The 25,481-nt window shown below is 47.7% G+C and overlaps 11 protein-coding genes across 11 annotated transcripts; 7 read left to right on the top strand and 4 right to left on the bottom strand.

The window, feature by feature from the left end:
* The first annotated feature begins 517 nt into the window (after window positions 1-517).
* On the top strand, window positions 518-2,798 carry F5Y00DRAFT_231827 (putative ER-golgi SNARE complex subunit). Its single transcript, XM_048007075.1, has 4 exons — window positions 518-1,293; window positions 1,365-1,450; window positions 1,517-2,164; window positions 2,270-2,798. The coding sequence occupies exons 1-4, from the start codon at window positions 1,078-1,080 to the stop codon at window positions 2,292-2,294; spliced, it is 975 nt and encodes a 324-aa protein (XP_047866621.1). The 5' UTR covers window positions 518-1,077; the 3' UTR covers window positions 2,295-2,798.
* Window positions 2,799-3,397: 599 nt separating this feature from the next.
* Window positions 3,398-5,328, top strand: F5Y00DRAFT_231825 (Aldo/keto reductase). Its single transcript, XM_048007074.1, has 3 exons — window positions 3,398-3,916; window positions 4,150-4,827; window positions 4,899-5,328. The coding sequence occupies exons 1-3, from the start codon at window positions 3,859-3,861 to the stop codon at window positions 5,126-5,128; spliced, it is 966 nt and encodes a 321-aa protein (XP_047866620.1). The 5' UTR covers window positions 3,398-3,858; the 3' UTR covers window positions 5,129-5,328.
* Window positions 5,329-5,759: 431 nt separating this feature from the next.
* On the top strand, window positions 5,760-7,844 carry F5Y00DRAFT_268121 (HET-domain-containing protein; the record flags this gene model as incomplete). The annotated part of the gene is made up of 1 exon (XM_048012189.1): window positions 5,760-7,844. One exon carries the CDS (start codon window positions 5,760-5,762, stop codon window positions 7,842-7,844), a length of 2,085 nt encoding a protein of 694 aa, XP_047866619.1.
* A 773-nt stretch (window positions 7,845-8,617) lies between these two features.
* Window positions 8,618-9,877, top strand: F5Y00DRAFT_231823 (uncharacterized protein). Its single transcript, XM_048007073.1, has 3 exons — window positions 8,618-8,733; window positions 8,783-9,546; window positions 9,609-9,877. The coding sequence occupies exons 2-3, from the start codon at window positions 8,799-8,801 to the stop codon at window positions 9,719-9,721; spliced, it is 861 nt and encodes a 286-aa protein (XP_047866618.1). The 5' UTR covers window positions 8,618-8,733; window positions 8,783-8,798; the 3' UTR covers window positions 9,722-9,877.
* On the bottom strand, window positions 9,878-11,940 carry F5Y00DRAFT_231818 (sorbitol dehydrogenase). Its single transcript, XM_048007072.1, has 4 exons — window positions 11,491-11,940; window positions 11,039-11,418; window positions 10,514-10,934; window positions 9,878-10,451 (listed from the first exon to the last, which is right to left on the bottom strand). Exons 1-4 carry the CDS (start codon window positions 11,542-11,544, stop codon window positions 10,122-10,124), a joined length of 1,185 nt encoding a protein of 394 aa, XP_047866617.1. The 5' UTR covers window positions 11,545-11,940; the 3' UTR covers window positions 9,878-10,121.
* A 1,261-nt stretch (window positions 11,941-13,201) lies between these two features.
* Window positions 13,202-14,243, top strand: F5Y00DRAFT_27038 (NAD(P)-binding protein). Its single transcript, XM_048012604.1, has 2 exons — window positions 13,202-13,471; window positions 13,531-14,243. Exons 1-2 carry the CDS (start codon window positions 13,349-13,351, stop codon window positions 14,188-14,190), a joined length of 783 nt encoding a protein of 260 aa, XP_047866616.1. The 5' UTR covers window positions 13,202-13,348; the 3' UTR covers window positions 14,191-14,243.
* Window positions 14,244-14,417: 174 nt separating this feature from the next.
* F5Y00DRAFT_252032 (alpha/beta-hydrolase) lies at window positions 14,418-15,767 on the bottom strand (the record flags this gene model as incomplete). The annotated part of the gene is made up of 2 exons (XM_048009887.1): window positions 14,418-14,582; window positions 14,661-15,767. The coding sequence occupies 2 exons, from the start codon at window positions 15,765-15,767 to the stop codon at window positions 14,418-14,420; spliced, it is 1,272 nt and encodes a 423-aa protein (XP_047866615.1).
* Window positions 15,768-15,793: 26 nt separating this feature from the next.
* Window positions 15,794-16,309, bottom strand: F5Y00DRAFT_260133 (uncharacterized protein; the record flags this gene model as incomplete). Its single annotated transcript, XM_048010978.1, has 2 exons — window positions 15,794-15,998; window positions 16,221-16,309. The coding sequence occupies 2 exons, from the start codon at window positions 16,307-16,309 to the stop codon at window positions 15,794-15,796; spliced, it is 294 nt and encodes a 97-aa protein (XP_047866614.1).
* A 713-nt stretch (window positions 16,310-17,022) lies between these two features.
* On the bottom strand, window positions 17,023-18,196 carry F5Y00DRAFT_27025 (acetyltransferase). Its single transcript, XM_048012592.1, has 2 exons — window positions 17,669-18,196; window positions 17,023-17,536 (listed from the first exon to the last, which is right to left on the bottom strand). The coding sequence occupies exons 1-2, from the start codon at window positions 17,947-17,949 to the stop codon at window positions 17,293-17,295; spliced, it is 525 nt and encodes a 174-aa protein (XP_047866613.1). The 5' UTR covers window positions 17,950-18,196; the 3' UTR covers window positions 17,023-17,292.
* Window positions 18,197-19,564: 1,368 nt separating this feature from the next.
* F5Y00DRAFT_27000 (uncharacterized protein) lies at window positions 19,565-23,395 on the top strand. Its single transcript, XM_048012535.1, has one exon. The coding sequence runs from the start codon at window positions 19,822-19,824 to the stop codon at window positions 23,281-23,283; it is 3,462 nt and encodes a 1,153-aa protein (XP_047866612.1). The 5' UTR covers window positions 19,565-19,821; the 3' UTR covers window positions 23,284-23,395.
* A 275-nt stretch (window positions 23,396-23,670) lies between these two features.
* Window positions 23,671-25,042, top strand: F5Y00DRAFT_231807 (glycoside hydrolase family 43 protein; the record flags this gene model as incomplete). Its single annotated transcript, XM_048007071.1, has 1 exon — window positions 23,671-25,042. The coding sequence occupies exon 1, from the start codon at window positions 24,006-24,008 to the stop codon at window positions 25,038-25,040; it is 1,035 nt and encodes a 344-aa protein (XP_047866611.1). The 5' UTR covers window positions 23,671-24,005.
* Window positions 25,043-25,481: the final 439 nt, after the last annotated feature.

Genomic DNA, 25,481 nt, shown 5'->3' with positions numbered 1-25,481 from the left:
ATATGTCATGTTTTTTATTCTCTTTCTCTACGATTTAGTTACCTACATCCTTTACCTACATACCCCGGCGGAATGCGTCTACTTTCCGAGATGGAATTATCAAAAAAGAGTCTTTGTCTTGAAAACCTCGGCTTGCTATACATATATCGGCTAGTTATTTGTTTATAAGTGGTACCTAACCTCAGTTTAGTCAGGTACCTAAGTTAGCTACCTAGCTACTTGTTGGCTTATAATGAAATAGATGATATTTGGTTAGTTAATTTTATATAACTACCTTACTATTGCAGTTTTTAATTATTTATCTGCTGGTTCAAATAGTGAGCTATGATCGTGACAGGTATTTTCTAACTCTAGTGCTTTAATATACAATTGTATGCGCAAGGGTCGATGTCACATGTGCCCGGTGTGACAGAAATAGAACAATGCCAAGATGACTTACATCACAGGTACCAAAGTACTTCTTAGCTGTAATGAGGTACGGATTACGGAGCGATGCACCGCCACCGATCAAGTCCGCGCGCCGCGTTTGACCCTGTAATTTCTCACAAGAAACACACTGGCCTCACTGCCTCAGGAGAGTTTTAAGGCTGAAGTTTTACTGCCAAATTAGAAATTAGAATTAAGAACCAACAAAAACTCACCTGCACCCAAAATAAGTCGAGACAAATGAATTGAGGGCCTATCTACACCCCATCAACCCCATCAAATACCGATATTACCCTAATCAGTCTCGACCGGAATCTCTAATCTATCGTCTATCGTCCGCCGGTCTAGATAAGACAACCGTTATCAATTGTCATCTAGAACACTCCGAATCCGACGCCGTGTCCTTTATCCGGTTTTCCCGAACCCTCGCCCTCGCCATCGCCATCACCACGTCTCTACCTGTGTTTAGTCTACGATCAAGACAAATTTCCGCATTCGAGCCATCATTTTCAAGTTTCTATACTTTTCTACTACACCAGCTGCCGCGACCGAATTCATTCGCGTACAACAAACCCGCCTTCATCCACGTGAAGAGCGTAAAATAGCACCTCTTACAATTTATCTACCCAGCCGTCCCGGCAACGTGTCAGGATGGCCGTCACATCTATACAAGACCGCACGGCCGAGTTCCGGTCTGTGCTCACCCAAGTTCAAAAACGGCAAGCCTCTTCTAAGGTCGGCGCGCAGAGGAGATCGCTCTTAACGGACTCGCAAAAAGCAGCTGCCAATGGCGACGCGCAACCGCACCGGAGGTCGGAATTTGCTAGGCGCGCCGCTGAGATAGGGCGCGGGATCGCTGCTACGATGGTATTGCCTCATATTTTATTTTCAAGAAGTCAGCCGTCAGCCTATGTGACCCCGCTAACGAGCTTCCATAGGGCAAATTAGAGAAGCTGGCGCAGTTGGCGAAACGCAAGACATTATTCGATGACCGACCTGTCGAGATTAATGAACTCACTTTTATGTATAAACCCTCCCGCCTTAATTACTACTACTACTGAACTACGTATCTAACATAGCTTTCGGCTAGAATAAAACAGGACTTATCTTCCCTAAACCAGCAGATTAGCGGACTACAGTTGCTAACGCGGCAGCAACACCCTAAGGCAGATCAGGAGGGCGAGCATAATAAGAACATCGTATTAATGCTACAAGGCAAACTTAGCGACGTTGGCGCCAACTTCAAGGATGTCCTCGAGGTACGCACCAAAAATATACAGGCGTCGCGGTCGCGCACCGAGAACTTTATATCCTCCGTATCGCAACACGCGCAATCGTCATCTCTCCAGCAATCTGCAAGTCCCTTGTACGGAACACCGAATCGTGGCACGCCGTCGCCCGGCGCAGACTTATTGACACTAAACCCACCATCCGCGATAGGCGACCAACAGCTGCTCATGATGGAGGAGGCGACACCACAGAACTCATATATCCAGCAGCGAGGCGAAGCCATCGAGGCTATCGAGAAGACCATCAGCGAGCTGGGGTCAATTTTTGGGCAGCTGGCGCAGATGGTATCGGAGCAAAGCGAGATGATTCAGCGCATCGACGCCAACACCGAGGATGTTGTCGATAATGTTCAAGGCGCCCAGCGTGAATTGCTCAAGTACTGGTCTCGTGTATCGAGCAATCGGTGGTTGATAGCCAAGATGTTTGGCGTGTTGATGATATTCTTCCTGTGAGTCCCTTCCATCGTACAATTCGTTGCGTTCTTATTGTGCAACATCCGCTCTCCCTTCACTCTTCAAATTTAAGAAACGAGTTTTACTAACTATAGGTAAAGCTTATGGGTTCTTATTGCCGGTTAGGAAAAACCACACGAGGCCATGCGAGACACGAGAGATGAGAGACTCCTTAGTAGAGGCGCTGGTGTACTACTACTATCTTCACTTTGTACATTATTACGCCGCCTGCCCCCTGGTCCGGGGATGGTGAGCAGTTGGGCTACACTTAGTAGATTTGTAATGGCGTCCATGGCGACGACTTGTTTGATGCATGCATAGGTAGTATATCCACCGGACCAAAGAGACGTTGTTTTGGTTTTTGTAGGATTCTAAATCCGAATAGCTACGAGTACGGTCTTGGCCACTTTATGATATTTGGTGTATGACCGCGACTTCTGGTCTAGGTTTCTGGCACCTGGATTGGGCTTTGACGGACTGGGTCGGTTTTGGGTTATGCGCTGGGTGGAAGTGATGAGTAGCACATTCTGATATCATAATATATTATAATTGTTGTTATGTTGTGAGGTCTACAGGGATACGAGAATACTCGGCCTTGAATCCAGCCGAGGTTTGATCTGAAGACCAAATACCCCACATGTATTAACAGTGGTCTTGTTTTTTTTTTTCATTTTTATCAGAAATACAAACTCAAGCCTGGTTAAGATATGAAACTCCTTTACCGCTTGCTGATTTCAAAAAGTTAAAAATTTTAATTGTTATAATAGTTAACCCTTGCTTACAAGAATTCGTAGTATATCCATAGGTTCTTAGTCCGTCATCTCGTACCTTGCGGGCGGCGGGGTCCCCCCTACTTTAGTCCACGTGTAAGACGCTGCGCTTGAATCACATCATCCCGAGCGCAATTCGAAATTTCAACCAGTGACGTTTCTCGGTGACCGACTACCCCGACATCATCAGGATAGGTAGTGGAGTAGGTGGTCTCTAGTAGATCAGCTTTAGTCTCTAGCATCGAAGATTCTTTAGTAGATTAGTACCTCTTATATTAGATATGTAAATGATAACTACATTAAATAGATACATATAACTAAGAGAATAGGCGATAAAAGAAGTATCCTAACTCAATATACTCTAGTCCTACTCGTGTTCTAATAAGCCGTTATAGATATAACTTCCCGAAGTCTTTACCCGGTATCGCTCACACACGTCTCTAAGTCTACAACTTACACCCCACTTATACCTAAGAGTAAACGTAGAAAAATCACTTCATTACAGCGGCTATGTGACGTTTGTAGTATCATTGTATTAAATACCAGATAGGAACATATCCGAAAGCACCCCTCGGGACGCCCCATCTAGGTACCTCTTACTATAGCATCGTGAGCGGAGTTCGCCCGTAAGTCATTCCGCAACTAGCCCCCCTATCTATACTACTTTGTACCATAGTTCCCTTATTAGTCCATCTAGGCTCGCATCCTATTTTGCCGGATGTACCATAATAAATACCTCTGTTACGTAGCCGCCAAAAGTGTACTGAAGACCAGACGAGAATATGCCACATAGAATATAAATCTCCTTTTTTTGTTTTGTTTTTCTTAATTCACAATAACTTAAGTTGAGATATTTCTTGGACGTATAACTATTCAGCAGCAAACATACCTACCTACCTAGGTATACTAATAGTATCACAATGGCGCCTTCGTCGTTCAAACTTAACACGGGCCAGGAGATCCCCGCTGTTGGATTCGGTACGTCTATTCGTTTACCTGCTCATTTGCGCCAACCCCTCCCCCTCTTCTTATATTCGCGACAATGCTGGACAAAGATCATCTTTCCTCCAATATTCTCATACCTCCTAATTGATACCAAGCCTGGCTCGTCAGTCCATACGGATTGTCAACTGCCCAAATGAAGAGCACCCTCTTATATTATATACCCCTAGATGCTACCATCCACTAACACGACCCCCGCCGCAAAATAGGAACATGGCAAGCAGGACCGGGTGAAGTCGCCAAAGCCGTCGAGCTCGCGCTAAAACACGGATACAAGCTAATCGACGCTGCGTACTGCTATGCGAACGAGGAAGAGGTCGGGCAGGGTCTAAAGGCGGCCTTCGATGCCGGCTACGCCAAGCGCGAGGACATCTTCGTCATGACCAAAGTGTGGAACACATACAGCAGCCGCGTCGAGCTAGGTTTAGACAAGTCCCTCAAGGCGCTCGGCCTCGACTACGTCGACCTGTTCCTCGTGCACTGGCCCGTCGGGATGAACCCCAACGGCAACGACGACCGCTTCCCCAAGCTTCCAGACGGCAGCCGTGATATTCTCTGGGACCACGACCACGTCGCTACCTGGAAGCAGATGGAGGGCCTGCTTAAGACCGGCAAGGCGAAGGCTATTGGTGTCTGCAACTACAGCAAGCCCTACCTAGAGCAGCTGCTCGCTAAGGCTGAAGTCGTGCCCGCTATTAACCAGATCGAAAACCACCCGGCTTTGCCCCAGCAGGAGGTTGTCGACTTCTCCAAGGAGAAGGGCATCCATATTGTGGCATATAGCCCCTTAGGGAGCACGGGTGGCCCGCTGTTGCAGAGCGAGGCTGTAACCAAGGTCGCCCAGAGGAAGGGTGTTAGTCCGGGAACCGTGTTGCTGAGCTATCACGGTACGTCATTCTCTCTTACTGATATCCTCAACACCGAATGATAGGATACTAACAGTCGTTATAAAAAATAGTCGCCAGGGGCGCCACCGTGCTAGCTAAATCCGTGACTGAGTCACGTATTAAGGCCAATCTCGAGATTGTCGACCTTGATTCCGAAGACTTGAAGATTCTAAATGATTACTCGGATAGCCTTGTTAAAGAGGGCAAGGTCCTGCGTTATGTGTACCCTCCCTTTGGGATCAACTTCGGCTTCCCGGATAAGAATGAGGGTAAGAGTCTGCCGAATGGCTTTGCGGGGTGAAGGTGAAGGGTGTTTGCCGTTGTGATGGATGCGCGGACTGTTACTGGTCCTGTGTTATGGCTGTGTAACGTAAAGGGGAGAAATATAGGTAGGCAGACGATTACTATTAGACTACCTACCTAACTTGAGATCAGCATGTTCATAGAGGAGTGAATTCTCAGTGGCGCGTTATAGATAGTTGATCAAATATTGTTCACACCCATCAATCTCTATTTGAAATGTTAATTAATACGCTTTACTGCTTAGGGGTGGCCAGGTGGTGATGAGATAAGGTAACATTAGACACTGGAAAGATAACATCTTAGAGGTAGATTTGGCTACTTGGTATGATGTTATTCCAAGCCTCAGGCTGAACAAGTTCAACACATGCTTCTTTTAGCTGTTTCGATTCCACCCGAATGAGGCTGTGTTTAGCGACTCAGCCGAGCTGAACGTGAATTGCCGCTAATGAGCAGTCTCAGCTGAATGCATGTAAGAGTACGCCAAGGGATCGTAGGGTTGGGCGTTTTAAAGTATACCTGTCATTGATGTCCCCCCAGTATCTAATATATGTGATAGTAAAGTCGTAGAATTCCACTCGGTGTCAATCTTTCTAGTACAACCCCTTTATTGGCTTCAGGAATAAGTCAATATGGATCCTCTCGCGTCGATCAACCCATATGTATCACTCAAAGAAGGGCCACAGTTGGGGCAAGTCTATCAGAAGCTAGCTGCTGGGAGTGCCCGTTTCCTACGGTATAAGGGAACAGAGAAATCAACGGAAACTTATGAACAGCTCCTTATATTCGATTTTGAGGTCCATTCAGTCAAAGACGTCAAGTCCCAATACTCAGCCTTATCCTACACCTGGGGTCATCCGATACTCGATAACTTCAAAGATGACTACTCGCACGCGATAATTTGCAGCGGCGAACGGATGCCGATTGGTCTAAACTTGAACGACGCCCTTCAGCATGTTTACTTGGAGTCGGATATTGCACCGCCACTCTTCTGGGTAGACGCTGTCTGTATTAACCAAAGCGATCTCGTAGAGCGAGCCGAGCAGGTTACTCTCATGACTAGTATCTATTTCAATGCCGCTAATATTGTGGTGTGGTTGGGACAGAACGACGAAGACGCGCACGAGGCCCATTCACTCTTGTCTGAGTACACGCCTGCCCTTAGAGATATTGCTTTGGACTTGATCTCGGCGAATCCTGATTACGGCATGGGGCCGGGAGTAGTCAACTTGTACGACGACGTGAAGCTCCATGAAAAATATCATCTCACGTCAAGAAGTATGGATTCATGGACGGCGCTTGTGAGATTCCTGTCTCGAAGGTGGTTTGCTCGCATTTGGATCGTGCAGGAGATGGTATTCAACCAGTCGCATTTGATCTGCTGTGGTCCCTTACGCTTCAACTGGAAAGAATTGGATAGTTTCGTCGGCTTCGTCTTCGGCGCACAGTGGCATGGGATGAACTTTCGCGGACTCGAACGAGAGACAGCGAGGATCGCACGTATTTTCACGTTCCATCGTGAGATCCAGTTATCGGGAAGCGAATACTTGATCGACGACCCAAAGTTCAGTCTCCTAAGCCCTGAAGGAAAGCTATATGATTTTGCACAGAACTATCTCCTTTCATCCGCTTTCTTGGAAGCAACAGATCCCCGTGACAGAGTATTTGCGTTATCCGCATTTGTTAACTCCTATGCGGTTAAGGTAGAAGTCAGGCCTATTTGGCTCAAGGCGGACTACTCTCTTGAGGCGGTGGAAGTTATGCTGCATACTGCACAGTTACTGCTATGGAAGACGCGATCCTTGAACATGCTTTCGTATGTTTCTGATCTCAGCTGTCGAGCACAATCCGACCTACCATCTTGGATGCCACACTTTCACGTCCCTGGAGCTGTTGCATCCGTAGAGTCTTTGCTTGATATGCATCAGGGTAGGAAGTTCCATGCTGGTAGCTTGTCATCGACAGTGCCCACATTCTGTGACATTTACCTACACATGGACTCGGCAGACCACGAGCTAGAGGCTCAGGGGTACCTCCTAGATACTGTTGAAGACATTGTCCTCTTTGAGTCGGGTCTCCTTTCTATCTTAGAGGTTTGCCTTAGCTTACCGCATACATACGCGAATGGACAGTCACCGGTTGAGGCGCTCTGGCGGACTCTCATTGCTGGAAGGACAGACACGGCATTCCCTGCACCAGAAGAGACGGCAAGCGACTTCGCCCAATTCGTCAAAGCCGGTCTCATAGGAATCGCTCTGGATGCACTTAGGACCGAAAATAGAGAGTTGCTAACAAGGCTTATCGTAGTCTTGGGAGGAATAGAAACAAGATGCCCTCATCCTTCAGTCCCGACGGTCGGAGAGTTCAATGACATATTGAGTAATGTTTTAGGAGATCTCGATGGCTGTATCAAAATGCTGACGGATCTACGTTCTAATTGCACATATCGGACTATGATCTCACCTACACATTGGGGCCAAAAAGGCAAAGCCTTATTTCGTAGTCATAAAGGCTTTCTGGGATTATCGCCACATTCGACTCAAACAGGGGATGAGGTGTGGCTACTAAAGGGGGCGAGCTTGTTTCACTTGTTAAGGGGCGATGATGGCACATCGGCAGGGAAGATATTGCTGGGAGAGGGATATGTTCACGGTTTTATGGAAGGAGAAGCTTTGAGGCTAGATGGAATGAATTACCGCCCCGTAATCATTAAGTGAGTTACGTCCACATATCTAATTGGGTAGATCTCTCAGTTATAGCGTGGTAAGCAGTGGTTTATGGAAAGATAACCTATTTGTCAATACGTTATTAGCATATTCCTTACTTTTTATGATATTTGCAGTGGCCAAATATCCGACTACGATACAACAGAAAAAGGCGTTATATGTGAACTATAATTGGATTATTCAGTTAGTTATACTAATCAGCTACACCGAAAAGACGAAGCGTACATCAAGTACGCTATAACTCGTGGTTGATAGATCTCATGATCACAAACCGATAGTTCGTGGTTATGTGAGACATCGATGTGCTACCCCCTAATAACTAATATTTTTTACTCATATTCTATAAATTCACTTATGATAACTACTTCGTAACCATTCAGTCTGAATGTCTCAGTGCTAACGTAGCCGCATAGTGGCGAATTTCGGTGAGATACTGACAACTTTACCCTATCGAGTTAGGGATATGAGTAATCTTTTGTTTGTGTATCCCATCAACTACTGTGTCCAACACTGCTTACCGAGTCTACGGCCTATTACTCATAACTTTGAGGCTGATCAGCATTTGTCATTAAATAGAAAAGCAATATCTGCTTGCCTTCCTGCAGCCTACCTAGGTACTCGTAGATCATACACATCCAAATAGCTGCTATGAGTAACACTGCCGCTGAGAGCTGAAACATAAGCTTTATCATCTCTTGGCGACCGCGCCATATCACCGTATTAGCCGGTCGAATATCTTCTTTTTAACCCCGGAGCGTCTTGGATCTATGTCCAAGGTTGAATGAGTGTGGTGTAACGAGGCGCGCTACACTACATAGGGATTTCTAAAGTCGATATAAAAACAGGGATGGATGTACGGTTGAGATGAGGGAGAGAATCGGTAAGAATTATCAAATGAATCATACCTTGAACATTTAATGAGAAACTAGATCTTCAAACTTCGCAATGCCTATTGAAGAAAACTTCGAATTCGAGTCAGACGCCTACCGAAATGAGGTCAAAAACTTCTCAATTGCCAGGCTTAAGCAGCAAGAGAAAGCCATGGGACGAAAGTGCTTAACGAGCGGCTTTGCTACGAGTTTCGGGGTAGGCAGCGCATGGTTCTCAGGGGGCCTGAGCTTGCTACTAGCCGGCTACAAAAGCCGAAGCACGTATGTGGCTTACAAGAAACGTGAAATCATCCAAGCCGAGCTTCGTAAGCGTAACCAGGAGGTTGGCCATATCACCGGCAAAGACGCTGCCGTCTCGTGGTCGATCGGGATGATAGCGGCTTTGGTCGGCATGGAGATAGGCGACTTCACTGCTGACATTACCAATATCGAAGAGATGGGCAAGGGACTAGCACCTGACGCGAACGATAGCACAGGCTTATTAACCGATCCGGGCAAGGCAGCAGAGGGTATGGCCGGTCAAGTCCAACAACTTGCGGCACACGCTCTGGGAGAGAATGCCGCAAGCGTTGCCACACAAGTAGCGGCTGCAGATGCCACTGCCTACCACGCGGGCATGATCCAAGCAAAGATCATAGAAGAACACCTAGGAAACGAGGCGACTGAAGCTGCGTTAGTAGCTCTTACGAGTCCGCCCGAAGAACCGAAGTCTGGATGCTCACGTACCAAAGCTGTTGAGCAAGGACAACTAGGGTGGTGTAACAGATGCGGGAAATCCATCGGAGCAGGGCATTGTTACTGGCGTAAGTTTTCAATATAATATGAAAGTACTAAATGTGTCTTGACTAACTCGTATGACTTTTAGACTGTTGCAACTGCGACCACGACAATTACGATATCTGCCTCAAGTGCAAAACGAAAGATATCAGCTGCAAGAATCGAAATCACACTTTGACGAAGCTCCAGGTCCCAACTTAATCGGAATGAGGATACGCGTCACCCCAACTGATGTGGCCTGATATTATCACGTCTATTCATTGGTTGTCTTGGGATTGTACCCGGTACGTAGGTCTCCGTGCCCAGGCCTTGCCGGGTTCACGATGACTATAAGTTATGATACACGTTTAAAAACAATTTCCTTAAGTGTTTATTGGGTAATGGTCGTACAAGTTTGGTATAAAGCTTGGATAAGGGGGACATACGTATAAACATACACATGTGTTTGTGAGAGGGATACCATTCTAAGATGCTCACAATGGATCCTTGTTGGGGGACGGAAGTGTAAGCCAGTGCGAGTTGCAGACAGCTTGCGAGGTTCGGCTCTTGACCATTAGGAGATCCACCTTCTCGAGCGCTTATGTATTAGAAGGCATTCCGCTCATCTATCTTGAATAAAAGGGGTTATCCACTCCGACATATCGACCATAACCTTGATAACTAAGTCCCCCTTTTCGTCTTTTACTTTGGCGGCCGTGTCAAAAGCGCCCGGAACATCGCTAAGGCCTCGAAACCGGTGAGTAACGAGTTTCAGAACGTCAGGAAGCACCTTGTTCCCGCTGGCCAGTAGCTCGATGGCTTCGCGATATGCGTTGGCGTATCGGAACACTCCGACCAGGTCGACTTCCTTGAGAGACGCAGCCATTATGGGTAGCGTCTGAACCGGCATACCCATACCAATAATCATCACCTTACCACCAGGTTTCGTCGCCTTGAATACTCATTAGCTAGGTATGTTATAGAAAATATCGAATAGAAAATGAGAAATATTACATATATAGCCGCCTGCATGCACGACTCAACACCTGTGCACTCGAAGGTTACGTTTGCTTCACCAACGACATCAGCTCCCCCTTTAGCCCTCAGTGACTTCAATTTCTCGGCTAGATCTTGCGCATATGCTAATTTGTCTTCTACAGTTTCGGGTCTCGGGTTCGAGATCGGTACCGTGAATGCGGCATCGGCGAATCCGTTATCGACGGCGAACTTGACACGGTCCTCGAGTATATCTGCTATCACGACGGTCTTGGCCCCAGCTACCTTGCTAACTGCCGCGCAAAGCAGACCTACGGTACCAGCACCCAATATCAGAACAGTTGATCCAGATTTCAGCCCGGCACGATTCCGAGCGTGTATTGCAACAGACAGGGGTTCTACGAGGGCCCCATGCTCTAAGGATAGAGTATCTGGTAGTCTAAAAAAATGAATATAATATTAGAAAGCTAGATCAAGGTCGATGTTATAAGAGTGTAGAATTATCACGGTAATTAGATATCTTATAGTCTTTTTTTAACATACTTATGGCACCATCTTGCCGGGTGGTTAATCCTGTCCTGGAGCGTCCCTTGAGCGTGCGGGAAAGCCTTGGCAGAGCTGCGAAAGCTCATACCGCGGCAGATATTGTAACGGCCTCCGCGACATAGATCGCAGACCTCACAGGGCAGACCGACTTCGAGGGCGACGCGATCACCAACCTTTAAGGATTTTGCGGAGGAAGAACCCTCGCCCACGGCAACAACGGTGCCGGCTGACTCGTGGCCTAGCGTTATCGGCTCACGTACCTCGATCGTTCCATTCCGAAAATGTCGGAAGTAGTGCAGGTCCGAGCCGCAAAGGCCGGTCATCTGCACAGCTACCTGGACTTCATCGGAGGCCGGTTTAGAAAGCTGTCGAGCTTCCTGTTACACTCGTTAATGGGACTTCTTAGACTTCCCGTCTTGCTTCGGGCCTATTCCGAAAATAGAGCTTACAACTCGGAGATCTCTCGCCCCATGGAGGACGGATGCTTTGATATCACTGGCCATGATTCCTCTGTGTAGCGTTTTCGTTTGCAGTGTATAAAGTAGACTGGATAGGCTTTAAGGAATTGTAGGATTCCGGCCGGTTAGAGCTGGTTCAACTAAAGAAACACTGTAGAAGGACGCGAGGAATTGTGAAACAATACATAAACGAGTACGTAGCGATCACTAGTATTGAAATTTGCCATGCCTACCTAAGTCATAAATTTACATCAGGTACTTACCCCGATCCTAATCTACATAACTTCGGTGTGATCGTGGAAAGAACCGTGGCTATACAGAATACCCCTTAGCGGCGGAAGAGACATAGGATGTGCAGATACGATAACCTCGGTCCATGTAATAGAGAGCATACTACTATGGTTATATGGGTAAGTTTAACAAGTGGGCCGAGTATTGCGCTAGACATGGAATATATTTTCGGAATAATAACGTATAAAAAAGTTAGCACTGGAGGGCATCCCAGAGGGATGCTACAATAGCTCGAATTTATACTACTATTATACGGTTAGACATTTAGATATTAACACCTCGTATTAGCACTTTCAAAGGCTTAAAGAACGGCACCTTTAATACCCTTATCCCTAATACCCTTACCCACAATACCCTTATCCCCAGTACCCTCAAACCCTCCGGCACCCTCGCCTTTAACACCCCTCGGCACCCTGGATACCTAGCACCCTCAGCACCTTTACTCTCGGCTCAACACCCCAGAAGAAGATTCGGCACCCTGGAAAACGGCACCCTGGAAAACGGCACCCTGGAGAATATCACCCTTAATACCCTCCCCCTCAGCACCTTCACCCTTACCCTCACCCTCGATTCAACACCCAAGAGGAGGCTCGGCACCCCAAACTCGGCACCCTTAGCACCCTCAGCTCGGTACCCTAGGGGAGGACTCGGCACCCTGGAAGAGGACTCGATACCCTCGACAACAACACCCCGGAGGAAGACTCGGCACCCTAAAAAAGGCTTAAAACAGTACGTATTTCGAGAAAAAAAAAGTGGAAACTTGGTAAAACCTATCCACATTTAAAGGATATATCCAATAAAAAACGTTAAAATACTAAGCACAAACGAACTTCTTCTTTTAAAAAACGTAACCCAAGACAATAACCCTCATAAATTCGGGCATTTGCATATCTTTATGCACCGTCGGTCCACTGTAGGGAAAACCCGCAAATAGTCACCTTCGTTTTGTCGAAAGCCGGCGAAGTATACTAGGTTCGGCGGAAATAGTCGTTTCTGGCCAAACGGTGTTCGTGGGAAATATTTCTTACCCCAATCTCCATCTCCATTTACCCCGCCTAGACATTTCTCTCGTGAATGGTGAGGGGGAATTCTAAGGGGCCGAGTTATCACCGACTAACATCATGAGACCGGAGAAAATATATCGAGGTAATTCATGAAATGTCGTATCTCGTCTAGGCTACTTGGTTCTCACAATTACTCTTCGCTAGGTTTAACTGAATCGGTTAGCTACCTGAAGGAGAGGCAGGAATACCTAGGACAGTAATAAATCAAAATGTCTTCAAAGGATCATCATAACGTATAAGCTTTAGGTGCTCTTCTACATAATATTTAGCTCCGAATACGGAAAGGGAATAAAACCCCCTACGTACCTACCTAATTCTTTTATGAGAGAGGTCATTACTTCATTCTAAATCCAATCTCGAACTTATGAAGAAATAACTAGGGGTTTCAGTGATTAGTGGTATACGAAAGAAATACTAAAACTATTTTTGGCCTACTGTGACATGATCTGTTGAACTCCTCACCACAATCGATAGCAAGCTAAGATTTCCCCAACATGACGGACGCATTATTCTCGCTCAAGGGCGAGAAAGCTCTTGTTACTGGCGGCACGAGGGGTATTGGACAAGCCGTAGCCATTGGGCTCGCTGAGGCGGGCGCGGATATAATCTTAGTCCAAGTATGTAATTGATAGAGTAGCTCTCATCTCGATCAAATCTAACCTCAAAACAAAAAAAGCGATCCACTGCGTCGACAGAGACCAAGGAAGCCGTCGAAGCCGTCGGCCGTAAAGCCCATATCTACACAGCGGATCTAGCAAACGCAGAAGACGTAGCAGGCCTGGTCCCGCGGATCCTAGCAGACGGGCATACGATACGGATCTTGGTTAACTGCGCGGGAATTCAGATTCGTCACGCACCCGAAGCCTTCCCAGACGCCGACTACCGCGCCGTAATGGGTGTAAACGCAGACACCGTGTTCACATTAACTCGCGACGCGGGCGCACACATGCTAGGTCTCGAGCCCTCCCCAGTTACGGGTCGTCGCGGTAGTATAATTAACTTCGCGAGCTTGCTTTCATTCCAAGGAGGGCTGAATGTACCCGCGTACGCAGCAAGCAAGGGCGCCGTGACACAGATGACCAAGGCTTTTGCGAATTCGTGGACGGAGAAGGGTATTAATGTTAATGCTGTGGCGCCGGGGTATATCGCGACGGATATGAATACGGCTTTGATCAATGACCAGGAGAGGGCGGCAAGTATTAGCGCAAGGATTCCGGCTGGGCGTTGGGGAGATCCGGACGATTTCAAGGGAAGCGCTGTGTTTCTAGCTGGTAAGGCGAGCGCGTATGTGAGTGGACATACACTGGTTGTTGATGGCGGATGGATGGGTCGGTAGAGAAGGGAGTAACGCATAGTAAGAGCATGTTTGATGGCTTGCCTCAAGACATTTGGCTAGATATACATACAACTAAACTATGCAAGAAGAATTGCCAGTAGAAATATCAAGGATATTTTATTCTTACAATAGTTATACTATCATGGCAGTCATAAACACTGAAAAACCCTAGAACGCCCGTATACACACCAAAATGCCCAACGACGCACAATACAAATAATATAACATCACTTCGCAGAAGCCATAACTTGTTCCATCCAGGGATATACCGACGCGTTCGCCATGGGATATCCCATATGCAAAGCACCGGTGAAGAAACGCGCCTCCTTAGGCGACCCATACTCGAACAACAGCATCGAATCCTCAATTGGCATGAGCCCGTCATGCGTTCCCTATTACTACTGTCAGTAAACGTTTGTGTTCGGGGTTTTGGAATCAAAGGTAATATCAAAAGAAGAAGACAAGCATACGTTAACAAGAAGCAACCTCGTACTCGGCATCCCCAGGATCCCCGTCTCCAACAACGAAAACCTCCCCTGCGAGCTGTCAAGATATGCCTCGACATCGTCGCCGTATCCGTACTTCATGGCCAGTGCGGGAGTAAGCTTGAATGGGTACTCGTGCCCATTGGCCTTGGCGAGCCATTCGCGGGCGAAGAAATGGTGCGTGCCAGCACCGTGCGCGATGACTCCTAGTAGTTTGTCGCGGTGCGTATGTGCCGCCCGCACTGCGTAGTACCCTCCGCTGCTTAGCCCCCAGCACAACACGCGCCCTAGGTCAAACCGCCCGTCGGAGGCTAACCACGCGAACAGACTATCCAGTAGCCGATCTGGCGAGTTCGGGTCCGCTGGGTCTGCTGGGCAATCGGCCGTGCCTGGAATCTCAAGCACGACAGCGGCCCAACCGCGCGAGAGGAATTCATCGCATCGCGCTGTGTTGTCAGGGCGGTAGCCATCGAGCCCCGTGAAAAGGATGACTGCGGGGTGCTTCGAGTCACTGTTAGATAGAGAGGGAGGTACTCGGATATATGCTGGGATGGCATCACGGTCGCGTCCCTTAGCGAAAGTATGTGGGATCGAGACCTCGGATAGAGGGGATGGTGACCACAGGGACCCGGCTTTGCGGTATATCGCTTTCTGTAGCTCCCAGGCCTCCCACTTGACGGGGTCGTTGGGACGCGGGAAACCTGTGATATACGGAAATCGAGCGATACGTAGGATACACGCGGCACGCAGGTACAGTTGCGACGCCTCTTTTTTCCCCTCCTCGCTTCCTTGAGCAGCGGCCTCGTCGCCGTGTTGCTCGAGTACCCGTGCCGTAGGGATGAATGCTTGCGTGTACTCGGCCGAAGTCCCATCGTTGACGTCCCGAGCAATCAGATCCAGAAACACCGGCTCGAAATCCTCGAAAGTGCCGTCATGAAAAGGGTACACGGACCGCCGGCAGGGCTCGCGCCACTTAGTCTCCCACAGCGCACGGATTCCGTTATGATGTGGCATGTGACGCTCGAAAGCCTCCGCACCCATGAGCCATTGTTGCGGCGCGGGCCGGGATTTGGCGATAGCATCCGGGGCCATTACGCAGGGGAGGGGCACGGAAGGGGTTAGTAGTTGGAGCTGAAGCTCGCTGATCGCGAGGACAGCGTCTCGTCGGTTAGCGTGAAGCTGCTATCTTGAGAATCCTCCTCAAAGTCTACCGGGATGTACTCGGTCTGTTTCCGCGAGCCAAGCCGTGAAAGGTGGATGCGGCCGTTGCGCTTCCGGACTACGACACGACGACTGGTATACCAATCCTTTTTCTCGCGGACCCTGTGTTTGCTTGTTAATTGGTTATATTTCTCGAGGGTATATTTCATGTAAGTATGCGGCACATAGAGCTTGAAGGATGCTAAATCATTCCATAGGATTTCCCGTCTTGGAATGTCTTTAGTTTGTTTCTATAATTGGGGTTTAGAGTCACTTGACACCAAGTAGCTGTGCTTTCTCGAGTAGAATCTCTGGGAATTAGAGGAAGGCTTGGCTAGAACATACTCTCGTTGAAGCAGTGCTATGTTGGCTCTGATCAGGGCGTTGCGGAGGTCATGATCAACAATCATGTTCGTGTTACTTGGGTAAGACATCGCTTATTTAACGGGATGGAGGATGGAGGACAGAGGGGGGCCGATGGGGATATCCGAGGGAGTCCGGTCTTGTGTAGTACTGGGTATATAGGATAGGATAGTTAAAGCGATGATTCTAATGCTGAAATATAGAACGGATATAAGGAGGAAACGAATATAAAATAGTATGAGGGGGATAGAATCGAAATATATGCCGTCAGCGTTTATTGAAGGTCAGTGTTTCTAGGAGGGCAAGCAAGGTAAGACGGCATGACTTTATAGCCATCAGTCTCATAAGCTGGAGATATGCCGAAAGCATAGTAGCTGAACGAATATGGCAGTCGGACATGATATTCACGTGCTGCTATGCGGAGCAACAGGAATATACCCATGTATGTCTGTATTTGGTCGTTCCTACACTCCGTTGTATCTGAGTAAGCCCCGGTCAAGTCGTATGAGCGCATTGCAGTAAGATGCCAAGGACGGTTTGGATTGGGCGGGGAGCCAACTCGAGCCTCGGCGATAGTCAGCAAGTGCTTGTTAAGTGGTTGTCATAACGTCCGACCAGCTCGTTACCGGACCACCCACCAACCCGAATGAGAAGGCCATATTTGAGGGCTCAGTGCAGGAGAGTAGTATTGTCAAGTATTGTCGACTAAGCTTCGTCAGTCCATGACGAAATCGAAGTCCCCTGTTGATTGCTTTCTCTCTCATATATTTTGTTTCACATGTCTTTAAATTCAGACTCTATATTCTACCCAGCAAACAACCTTCCCGAAAAAGTAGAATGTTGTTTGTCTGTCAGTATCCGAACTCTATAACCTTGCTCTAACTATATATTATATCCCATCCCTTTTGTGATTCGTGGCTTCTTCCGAAAGGACCATTTTATTAACCTAGATTTTCGACTCTACCAGACATCCCGGAATCAGTCGATGTATCAATAACAAGAGCAAGAACAAGCGCGACTGCATATATTATGTTGATTGTTGTTTGTCCTCTTCTCACTGGGCCTTACTCTTATCGCTGTTATAGTAATGGGCCATTTCCAAACCGGCCCTTCGGAATCCACATTTTACGTAGAACCCTTCGTTTGCTTCGCTGCAATCGAGGATAGTCTTATAGCAACCGACCTTCTCGGCGATGAAGTCGAGTGCTTGGATTAAGCGAAGACCGAGCTTCTTTCCTTGTTGATCCTTGGCGACGGCGATATCTTCGATATGGCCGACCAGGCCAAGACTATGGATGCTATTAAAGGGGGAGTTTATCGTATTAGCAGTTACTCTTCATTACCTAAGGGAAACAAACTCGCTAGCCCCTTGACTATCCGCTGACCAAATTGTGCATTTCCAATTGGCGGCGGGGTAGGGAACTTCTTACAATTTCCTTTCTACAAGTAGAGCTCCAGTCCCTACAATCTTTCCCCTCGATGTGTCCTCGATGACAAGGACGTAGTACGTGTCTTGTGATGACATCCACTGGTATCTTTCGGCAAACTGCTCTTTGCTAATTTCGCCTACGGTCGTCAGAACACGTAGACAGTCGAGGAAACCCGCATCGTAATCGGACAATCGCAGGGAGCGGGCCGTGTAGCCTTCTGGGAGAGCAGCAGAAACACTGGGAGAGATGAGGTCGGACGAGAAAAGGCCTTGTTCAGCCATTGTGAATCGTGAACAGTGAACAGCGGGTCTGTATTCTGTGTGTCGTCTCGAGTTGGTAGAAAACGAACGTATAAACGATGAGAGAAGTCGAAACGAATAGGTGCAATTCTGGAGTAGAAACAATTGATAATAAACAGATAAAGAAGGGAGGTTGGAGATAACTTCTCTCTTCTTACTTGGCGGTAGGTTGGTAATAAAATAACAAGACCGTCGACGATGAAGAATACGAAGAAATCGGAATCTGGGCTGAGCCTGGAAATTCCCTCTAAGACCCCTGATTAGGTACTTGATTATGTACCTCAGGTACATGTTCTAAGCTAGGGGACTTTTCAGGGTGCTTAGCCTCAATTGATTGGTCCTAAGCCCCTGGTAAAACCCCCAAACGATAGCTAACGATAGCCGGCTGGGACTCCTGCACGGCCTGCATGGGAGCTGAACAGCCGGTACTCACGAAGAGCCTGAGAGCACTAAGAATAGCACTAAGAATAGAAGCCTCAGATGCTACATAGCTTAAATCAGGTGCGGGAATGAGATACATACAGATAGCCTGCAGCAACATACGCATGTTAGGTACCCTCTGGATGTACTATGTAGATGGTCATGACTGCTGATGTCATTCTATTCATTTGAGTTCAAGGTTTGGAAACTCAACCTAGCATTAATAAATCTGGGAATGCATAAAACGTTGGGTTTCCGTATGCGTTTGTGTAACTCAAATTCTCTTTTTTCCAAAGTTCGAGCGAAGATTTCCCCTTTCCCCTTTTCACGTCCCTTGACCACATATAACCCTGCCCTTCATTTGGTCTGTTCATACCCTTATACCCTTATACCCTTATTACATATTTATCCAATCAGCCCGCTAATAAGCCTGGTCTGTAGGATATGCACCATAACGAGGTGTGGCCACGTTCGAGGATAAAATCGCGATTTCGTGCTCGCATTCAACTTATTTTCACTTTATTCACGAGTAAATGACTCGACATGACTCGATTGACGCGACCTTTGAGATGACGTGGACAAGCCTCGGTCCCCTGGTTCCTGCGTCTTCTCTACTGCCTACATATACCTATCGCTTCGCTTCCTAGGTATAATGGAAGATATCGGGAAATCGACAGGGTTGACGGAAGGGAAATGGACGAAGGCGCCTAGGATGCAAACACGTTTCCATCTGTTCGGCATCGAACGTGCCTAAGCACACTACGCATGCAGACATGCAATCAGAAAACCATAAAGTGTTAAGAAACCGTTGGGAACGAATAAGCAACCAGTAACCTGTAACCCGTTCCAGCCTAGCCCGCCTAGCTCGAAACCATGAAGGGCTAGCTCCGTGACGACACTCGAATATGGCCAATGACATCTCGCCCCGACTACAGAGTACCTAAGGTATACATGTACCTTAAAAGGGTAATCCCCGCGTTACATGTAGGTACAATACCAAAGGGCATAGAATTACTGAATGGGTTGTACTGTCACATGTAAGTTTACACTAATAACTTGATACTACTAACGTCAACACTTTTTCCAGGCAGCTCCTTATTCGCTTCAGAATTTATTAGGACCGTGGCCAATCTTTCATGTTCAACTTTCATGTTCAAATCTACAACTTGGATCTCTTCCGTTCGTTTTTATAATTCGTTTCAAGCCCGAGCAGATATGTAATTAATGATAAGCCAACGATTAGCGTACCGTACATACCTCCTATATATATGTGCTGTCTTCGTTATCGTATCGTCAAATTTTGATAATTTTAATATCGACTCGCTACCACTTTTATGCCTTTAACAAACCCCAAGACAATCCTCAGCTTCAGCACAATAGTACGACATATACAACCTATTTATTTTTAATCACTTTTCCTTCTTCCATGTCAGCATGTCGCCAAACATGGAAGTGGACCGTAATGAAGACGAGAGTCAACCCCCCGAAGCTCTCATGCCGTCTTCCGCTGAGCTATTGCCGCCTTCTTCGGGCAGAACTCTCCTACCTAGTCCGATAGCGAGCGCCGTTAGCTTTGCTACGCGATCAACATCCTTTGCTCTCCGCGTTGGTACTTTTATCGGCGGCTATGGTTTAGGCGCCGCAAAGTTCACGACACTTTCCAGCTTAGAGCTCGGTCGCGGCATTCTGGAGGGGATATTGAGTAGAGCCGGGAGGGACGTAATGACAAGGGCCCAGTCCGAGTTGGGTAGAACAGATGCCGAATCTATCCTGGAAAGCAGTCTGGAAAGTTTACACCAGACAATGTCCCAAATCGTCTTCTGGACTGCGACTAGTTTTCACGTCACCGGTACCACCGTATCGATCGCTTCTCAAATCTCTCAGTTGTTTCTGTCTGTTTTAGATCAATTCTTCGGCTCCACCGATTCCTCTAGAGCTATTGCAAGCATCATCACTTTAATCCGTCGGGAATTTCAGAATCCCGCTACGGGTGTACAGGGGGAAAAAGTGGGAGTAATGGACCTTATACTCGGTTTATGCGGCCTTGCATATCTACAAAATTGGTGTAGAAAAATGATACAAGACGAGTCGCGTCGCCTTGGTCAAGAAGAGATTATTTGGGATGTTGTCCTCCTCGACGATGGCGAACGAGTTGACATTGACGGCGAAGACCTGCATATCAATAAACATAACGGAGACCCCGATGTAGACGACCATGAAAACTTGATCGAAGCAGTCGAGCAGCACGGTATCAAGCGGAATAATGACGACGAGGATGAAATGCCCGAAGGCCAACTCAAGCGACACATTTTAAGATCACTTCCCAAAGATGCTCAAGTATCTATTACTACGTCAACAACCACGACAAAGATGATCACTGTTGATATAAAAGGCAGTCCGCGAGTACCAATTTTATCCCTACCTGGGGTTGATTTTGTAAAAAGCGAAGTTGATAGCTCTGGAGATCCCACCGGGAGTCAAGAGACGGTACCCAGCTACAGGGTTGTTTATAAGATAAGCCGAGATAAAGTGAGAAATATGGCCATAGATAGCGACGTCGAGGATGATACTCAGTCCAGGGTCGAAGTGGTTGACGATGAAGAGCTGCGGTCGCCCAATAGTATAGATACTCATCAGTCCGACCAGCCCCCTCCTGTCCCACCAAAAGCTGCACGTTCAACTTTAGCTTCGTCGATGAAGGGAAAGGGCAATGCTAGAAGTGACAATTTGGACTATCAATATAAGTCTACTTCCAGTAACTCGGTCGGGTCGAGTTTCGATTCGCCCAAGGGTCGTGCATCCCCAACCGTTTCTTCTAAGCAGGGTCCTGAGCATGCCGCGAATCAGAAACGTACCAGAAAGCCATTAGATGATACTCGACAAAGTCCTCACAGCGCCCTCCCTGTTCCGACTTCGCCAACTAGTAGTAAATATCCAACCAAGAAACTTAGCTCGCCACCAAACTTGAAGGGTAATGAAAAGAGGAGTGGTATTCGAGATGTGCTTAGGAAGGGCTCGGTTTTATTGAACAGGGACTCGAGCTCGGAGAATCTTCAAACAAATAACAAATCAAAAGCAATAGTGAAACCTCCTTGGGGTAGCAACAAGCCTTCACAAAGTAGTAAGGCGCCAGTATCACATAGAAGAGACTATCCAGAAAGGAGCTCAAATCTGATACCACATCGCGAGCTTCCTCGATCACCACGCCGAGGGAGCCCGAACCACTTTTCCTCAAGAGACCTAGGCGATGGTGAGGGTACCTCCGCTTTGCACGGATCACCATTGCGAGCAACATACGTATCGTCACAAGGCAGGAGGCGTAACTCGATTGTTTCTTTAGCTGATACCTTCTCGGTACACTCATTTGAAAGCCGACCATCGTCTCCTTTATTTCAACGAAACGATCCCAGAGGTCATAATAGTATATCGGGACATGATATGGGTACGCAACATCTTCGCTCGCCATCAAGGGGTCATAAAAGGACGACGTCAGAACATCGTGGTTTTCACAGCCCAAGCATATATACTCTCAAGACTAGAGATTCTCAAATGTCCTTAGCCTTATCCACGTTCCAGCAGAGAAGCGCATACAGCAATTCAGAAGCTGTCGATACTCTGCGGCGTACGGGAACAGTTGAGGGAATGTTCCCCAACTTTCATATCCTAAGAAACATTACCCGATATAGTCGTTATGCATCTGCTTCGTATGGGTCACACTTTTTAAAAATGATGGGCATCGCAAAAGAGCTTCCCATCTTAAAAGCGTTGGACGAAACGCATCAAGATGTGCGCTCGTTCGCGCATCATACCGAGCTCCCGCCGGACAGCATTCTCCTGTCGTCATTTATTGACCCACAAGGCGGATCTGATTCCACTGGGTCTACAGACACAGGGGTGCCTCTCGTGCATACCATTGCAATCGATGAAGAGTCCAAGGCTGTTGTCTTGTCGTGCCGCGGTACGTTGGGGTTTGAAGATGTTTTAGCAGATATGATGTGCGAGTACGATGACATGTTCTGGCGTGGGAAGCCGTATAAAGTCCACAAGGGTATCCATGCGTCTGCGCGGCGACTTCTATATGGGGGTGATGGAAGGGTACTCGCAACACTGAAAGAAGCTCTTGAGGAGTTTTCAGACTATGGTTTGGTGCTTTGTGGTCATTCACTTGGTGGTGCCGTAACCGCGCTGCTTGGGGCTATGCTTGCTGAGCCTGCTTCCAGTGGAACAGCATTTGTCACTTCAGCTGAACCTCATCAGAGACTACTTGCAAGTGGGCAGTCCCAGCAAACCGCCTCCCATATATGTCTCCCGCCCGGTAGGCCTATTCATGTATATGCATATGGCCCACCTTCTACCATGTCCCCATCCTTACAAAAAGCGACAAGGGGTTTGATTACTAGTACGGTACACGGAAATGACCTTGTTCCATACTTGTCGCTTGGTGTCCTGCACGACTTCCAGGCTGTGGCGCTGGCATTCAAGACTGACAATAGCGAGGCGAAGGCAGAAGTGCGGCGGCGAATCTGGGAGGGACTACAGTCGGGTCTAGCTAGTAAATGGTACAACAACGGTTCGACGCGGTCGCACGAAGAAGAAGATAAATGGGCATACGCTGCGCTTAAGACGTTACGCGCCAGTATGATGAGTTCTAAGCTACTACCTCCCGGTGAGGTCTTCTCTATTGAGAGCACGCCAGCCCTTAGAAGAGACGCTTTCTTGCAAGCTGGCACTGATCAGGTCGGGCGACCTGCAACTCGAGTCGTGTTTAAATATATCAGAGATGTGGAGGCTCGGTTTAGAGAAGTTAGATTTGGTTCTAGCATGTTGCTAGATCACAGCCCTGGACGGTATGAAGGTGCTCTTCGCCGGCTCACATTGGGTGTTATGGATGGATGAAACGACTGGTTAGTTAAAGTGAGCATGTAAGATACCTCCTGGATTAGATAAAGACGGTACCACATCTTATGTGCCAAGGTAGAAATAACTTATGTTAAATATATACGCAACACTCGCGTAGGAAATTGAGGATATGTTATGAAACGTAGTCGCTTGTTTCTCGGTCCAAATCCCCGGATGCCTGTCTATGATAGATGGGGCGTAGTTCGGGATGCTAACCCAAGTAATCCGAGCTAGAACCTCGGCGCTCGATAACATCTGAATAGTATTACTGCGAAGAGGAATGTCGTATACGTCAAGTGGGACGGAGCTAAAGTAGGCGGACGGGCGGTTAAATAGGGATAAATTGGAAGAAGACGGACGTCCATTCCGCCGGGATGAGAGAAGAGCGATCGTCACCAGTGCTTATATGTGCTGGATGAAACCGCACAGCACAAAACAAGTTAAGTATAAGTTCATCTATATTTCAGATTCGTATCTATGTAATGTTGGACGGTAAACCTAGCAATAGTCCACAGACAGACCCCTCAACACCAAGAATCCTCTCCACTTCCCCATCCTCCTCGGGGTATCAGAACCCCGCAGAGCATCGTGAATAGAACGTGGTCAAGTATTAAAGGCCAACTACTTGCACAATAGTTTTATATACCCTCCTACCGAGCTACAGGACTCGAGTTGAACACGAGGAAGATTTCGGGTTAAAATATATCTACAGAACCAAGATGTCGCCGCCCCTAATAACACACCTTTACACCGCGGATCCTTCCGCCCACGTCTTCGACGGGAAGCTATACATCTACCCGTCCCATGACCGTGAGACTGATATCCAATTCAACGATAATGGCGATCAGTATGACATGGCCGACTACCACGTCTTCTCGCTCGACTCTCTCGACGCCTACGCATCATCCCCTTCTTCCGCGTCTGCAGAGCCACCTAAAGTAACGGACCATGGTGTCGTGCTACGTACAGAAGACGTCCCATGGGTTAGTAAACAATTATGGGCGCCCGATGCAGCCCGTCGTAAGGGCAAATACTACTTGTACTTCCCAGCGCGTGATAAGAATTCGGTATTCCGTATCGGTGTCGCAAGCGGTAACACCCCTATTGGTCCTTTTGTCCCGGAGCCAGAACCTATCCCGGGCAGCTTCAGTATTGACCCTGCGTCTTTCGTGGACGACGATGCGGACGAGTCCGCATATTTGTACTTCGGCGGCCTATGGGGCGGACAGCTACAATGCTATCAGAAGGGCAACGGACCCGAGCACTTCGACGCAGAATGGCTCGGGCCAAAAGAGCCTTCAGGGCCAGGGGCTAAGGCTCTGTTCCCCAAAGTAGCGAAACTAGCAGACGACATGCGATCATTCGAGGGACCCGTGCGAGATGTTGTCATTCTAGCACCGGAAACCGGCGAGCCAATTGACGCAGACGACCACGACAGACGGTTTTTCGAGGCTGCGTGGATGCATAAACGCGGGGACGTTTACTATTTTAGTTATTCGACAGGAGACACGCACTACCTGGCATACGCGACGGGATCAAGCCCGCTCGGACCATTTACATACGCGGGGCGCCTGCTCGAGCCGGTGCTGGGCTGGACGACGCACCATTCGGTGGTCGAATTCCAGGGCCGCTGGTGGCTGTTCCACCACGACTGCGAGCTTAGCAAGGGCGTGAACCATTTAAGATCTGTGAAGGTGAAGGAGATTTTCTATGACAAGGACGGGAAGATAGTAGGGGAGAAGCCTGCGGAGTGAGGTGAGCTTTGGAAGGTTGGTTTGTTACTTTATATTGAAGCTGGAAAGACGGGAAACTACATGAGATATCTGCTCGTAGGTTAGGTACCGTATATAATAATAACAAGTACTTTAAAGCGCCGATATGAGCTAAGGAATTACTCAATATACAGCGACGACATCCCTTGTTATAAATCGATTAATCTGTCTGTGTTTTACTACGATGGCGGCTGTTAATTTCTTTAAACATAATAGTACTACACGCTGACCATAGCGAATATGAGATGGAGATGCATCAGCACTGAGCTCAACTGCCGTAGGTACTGACTTCGTGTATCTACATGTAAGCAACCCTCCCTGAAGACCTAGGTAGAGATGACAAGCGATTGTCTTTGTCACGCTCCTCTACAATATCTATCCGGACATACCATACTTTACGCCGAGTTAAACTCGCGTTGGGAA

The sequence above is a fragment of the Daldinia vernicosa genome (genome assembly GCF_022497035.1).
Source record: "Daldinia vernicosa strain CBS 139.73 unplaced genomic scaffold F5Y00scaffold_13, whole genome shotgun sequence".
Lineage (NCBI taxonomy): Eukaryota > Fungi > Ascomycota > Sordariomycetes > Xylariales > Hypoxylaceae > Daldinia > Daldinia vernicosa.
This window is presented reverse-complemented; position numbering and strand designations above follow the sequence as displayed.

What these genes read in the sequence shown, in the direction of transcription:
- F5Y00DRAFT_27000 (XM_048012535.1), top strand. Translation starts at nt 19,822, where the DNA reads ATGTCGCCAAACATGGAAGTGGACCGTAATGAAGACGAGAGTCAACCC.
- F5Y00DRAFT_231825 (XM_048007074.1), top strand. Translation starts at nt 3,859, where the DNA reads ATGGCGCCTTCGTCGTTCAAACTTAACACGGGCCAGGAGATCCCCGCT. An exon ending in GATCCCCGCTGTTGGATTCG is followed by an intron (nt 3,917 to 4,149) that starts GTACGTCTATTC and finishes GCCGCAAAATAG; the next exon opens with GAACATGGCAAGCAGGACCG. An exon ending in CGTGTTGCTGAGCTATCACG is followed by an intron (nt 4,828 to 4,898) that starts GTACGTCATTCT and finishes TATAAAAAATAG; the next exon opens with TCGCCAGGGGCGCCACCGTG.
- F5Y00DRAFT_27025 (XM_048012592.1), bottom strand. Translation starts at nt 17,949, where the DNA reads ATGGCTGAACAAGGCCTTTTCTCGTCCGACCTCATCTCTCCCAGTGTT. An exon ending in CTACTTGTAGAAAGGAAATT is followed by an intron (nt 17,537 to 17,668) that starts GTAAGAAGTTCC and finishes CCCCTTTAATAG; the next exon opens with CATCCATAGTCTTGGCCTGG.
- F5Y00DRAFT_231823 (XM_048007073.1), top strand. Translation starts at nt 8,799, where the DNA reads ATGCCTATTGAAGAAAACTTCGAATTCGAGTCAGACGCCTACCGAAAT. An exon ending in AGCAGGGCATTGTTACTGGC is followed by an intron (nt 9,547 to 9,608) that starts GTAAGTTTTCAA and finishes TATGACTTTTAG; the next exon opens with ACTGTTGCAACTGCGACCAC.
- F5Y00DRAFT_231827 (XM_048007075.1), top strand. Translation starts at nt 1,078, where the DNA reads ATGGCCGTCACATCTATACAAGACCGCACGGCCGAGTTCCGGTCTGTG. An exon ending in GCGGGATCGCTGCTACGATG is followed by an intron (nt 1,294 to 1,364) that starts GTATTGCCTCAT and finishes GAGCTTCCATAG; the next exon opens with GGCAAATTAGAGAAGCTGGC. An exon ending in ATTAATGAACTCACTTTTAT is followed by an intron (nt 1,451 to 1,516) that starts GTATAAACCCTC and finishes GCTTTCGGCTAG; the next exon opens with AATAAAACAGGACTTATCTT.
- F5Y00DRAFT_27038 (XM_048012604.1), top strand. Translation starts at nt 13,349, where the DNA reads ATGACGGACGCATTATTCTCGCTCAAGGGCGAGAAAGCTCTTGTTACT. An exon ending in CGGATATAATCTTAGTCCAA is followed by an intron (nt 13,472 to 13,530) that starts GTATGTAATTGA and finishes AAACAAAAAAAG; the next exon opens with CGATCCACTGCGTCGACAGA.
- F5Y00DRAFT_231818 (XM_048007072.1), bottom strand. Translation starts at nt 11,544, where the DNA reads ATGGCCAGTGATATCAAAGCATCCGTCCTCCATGGGGCGAGAGATCTC. An exon ending in CCGGCAAGATGGTGCCATAA is followed by an intron (nt 10,935 to 11,038) that starts GTATGTTAAAAA and finishes TCATTTTTTTAG; the next exon opens with ACTACCAGATACTCTATCCT. An exon ending in GCATGCAGGCGGCTATATAT is followed by an intron (nt 10,452 to 10,513) that starts GTAATATTTCTC and finishes TGAGTATTCAAG; the next exon opens with GCGACGAAACCTGGTGGTAA.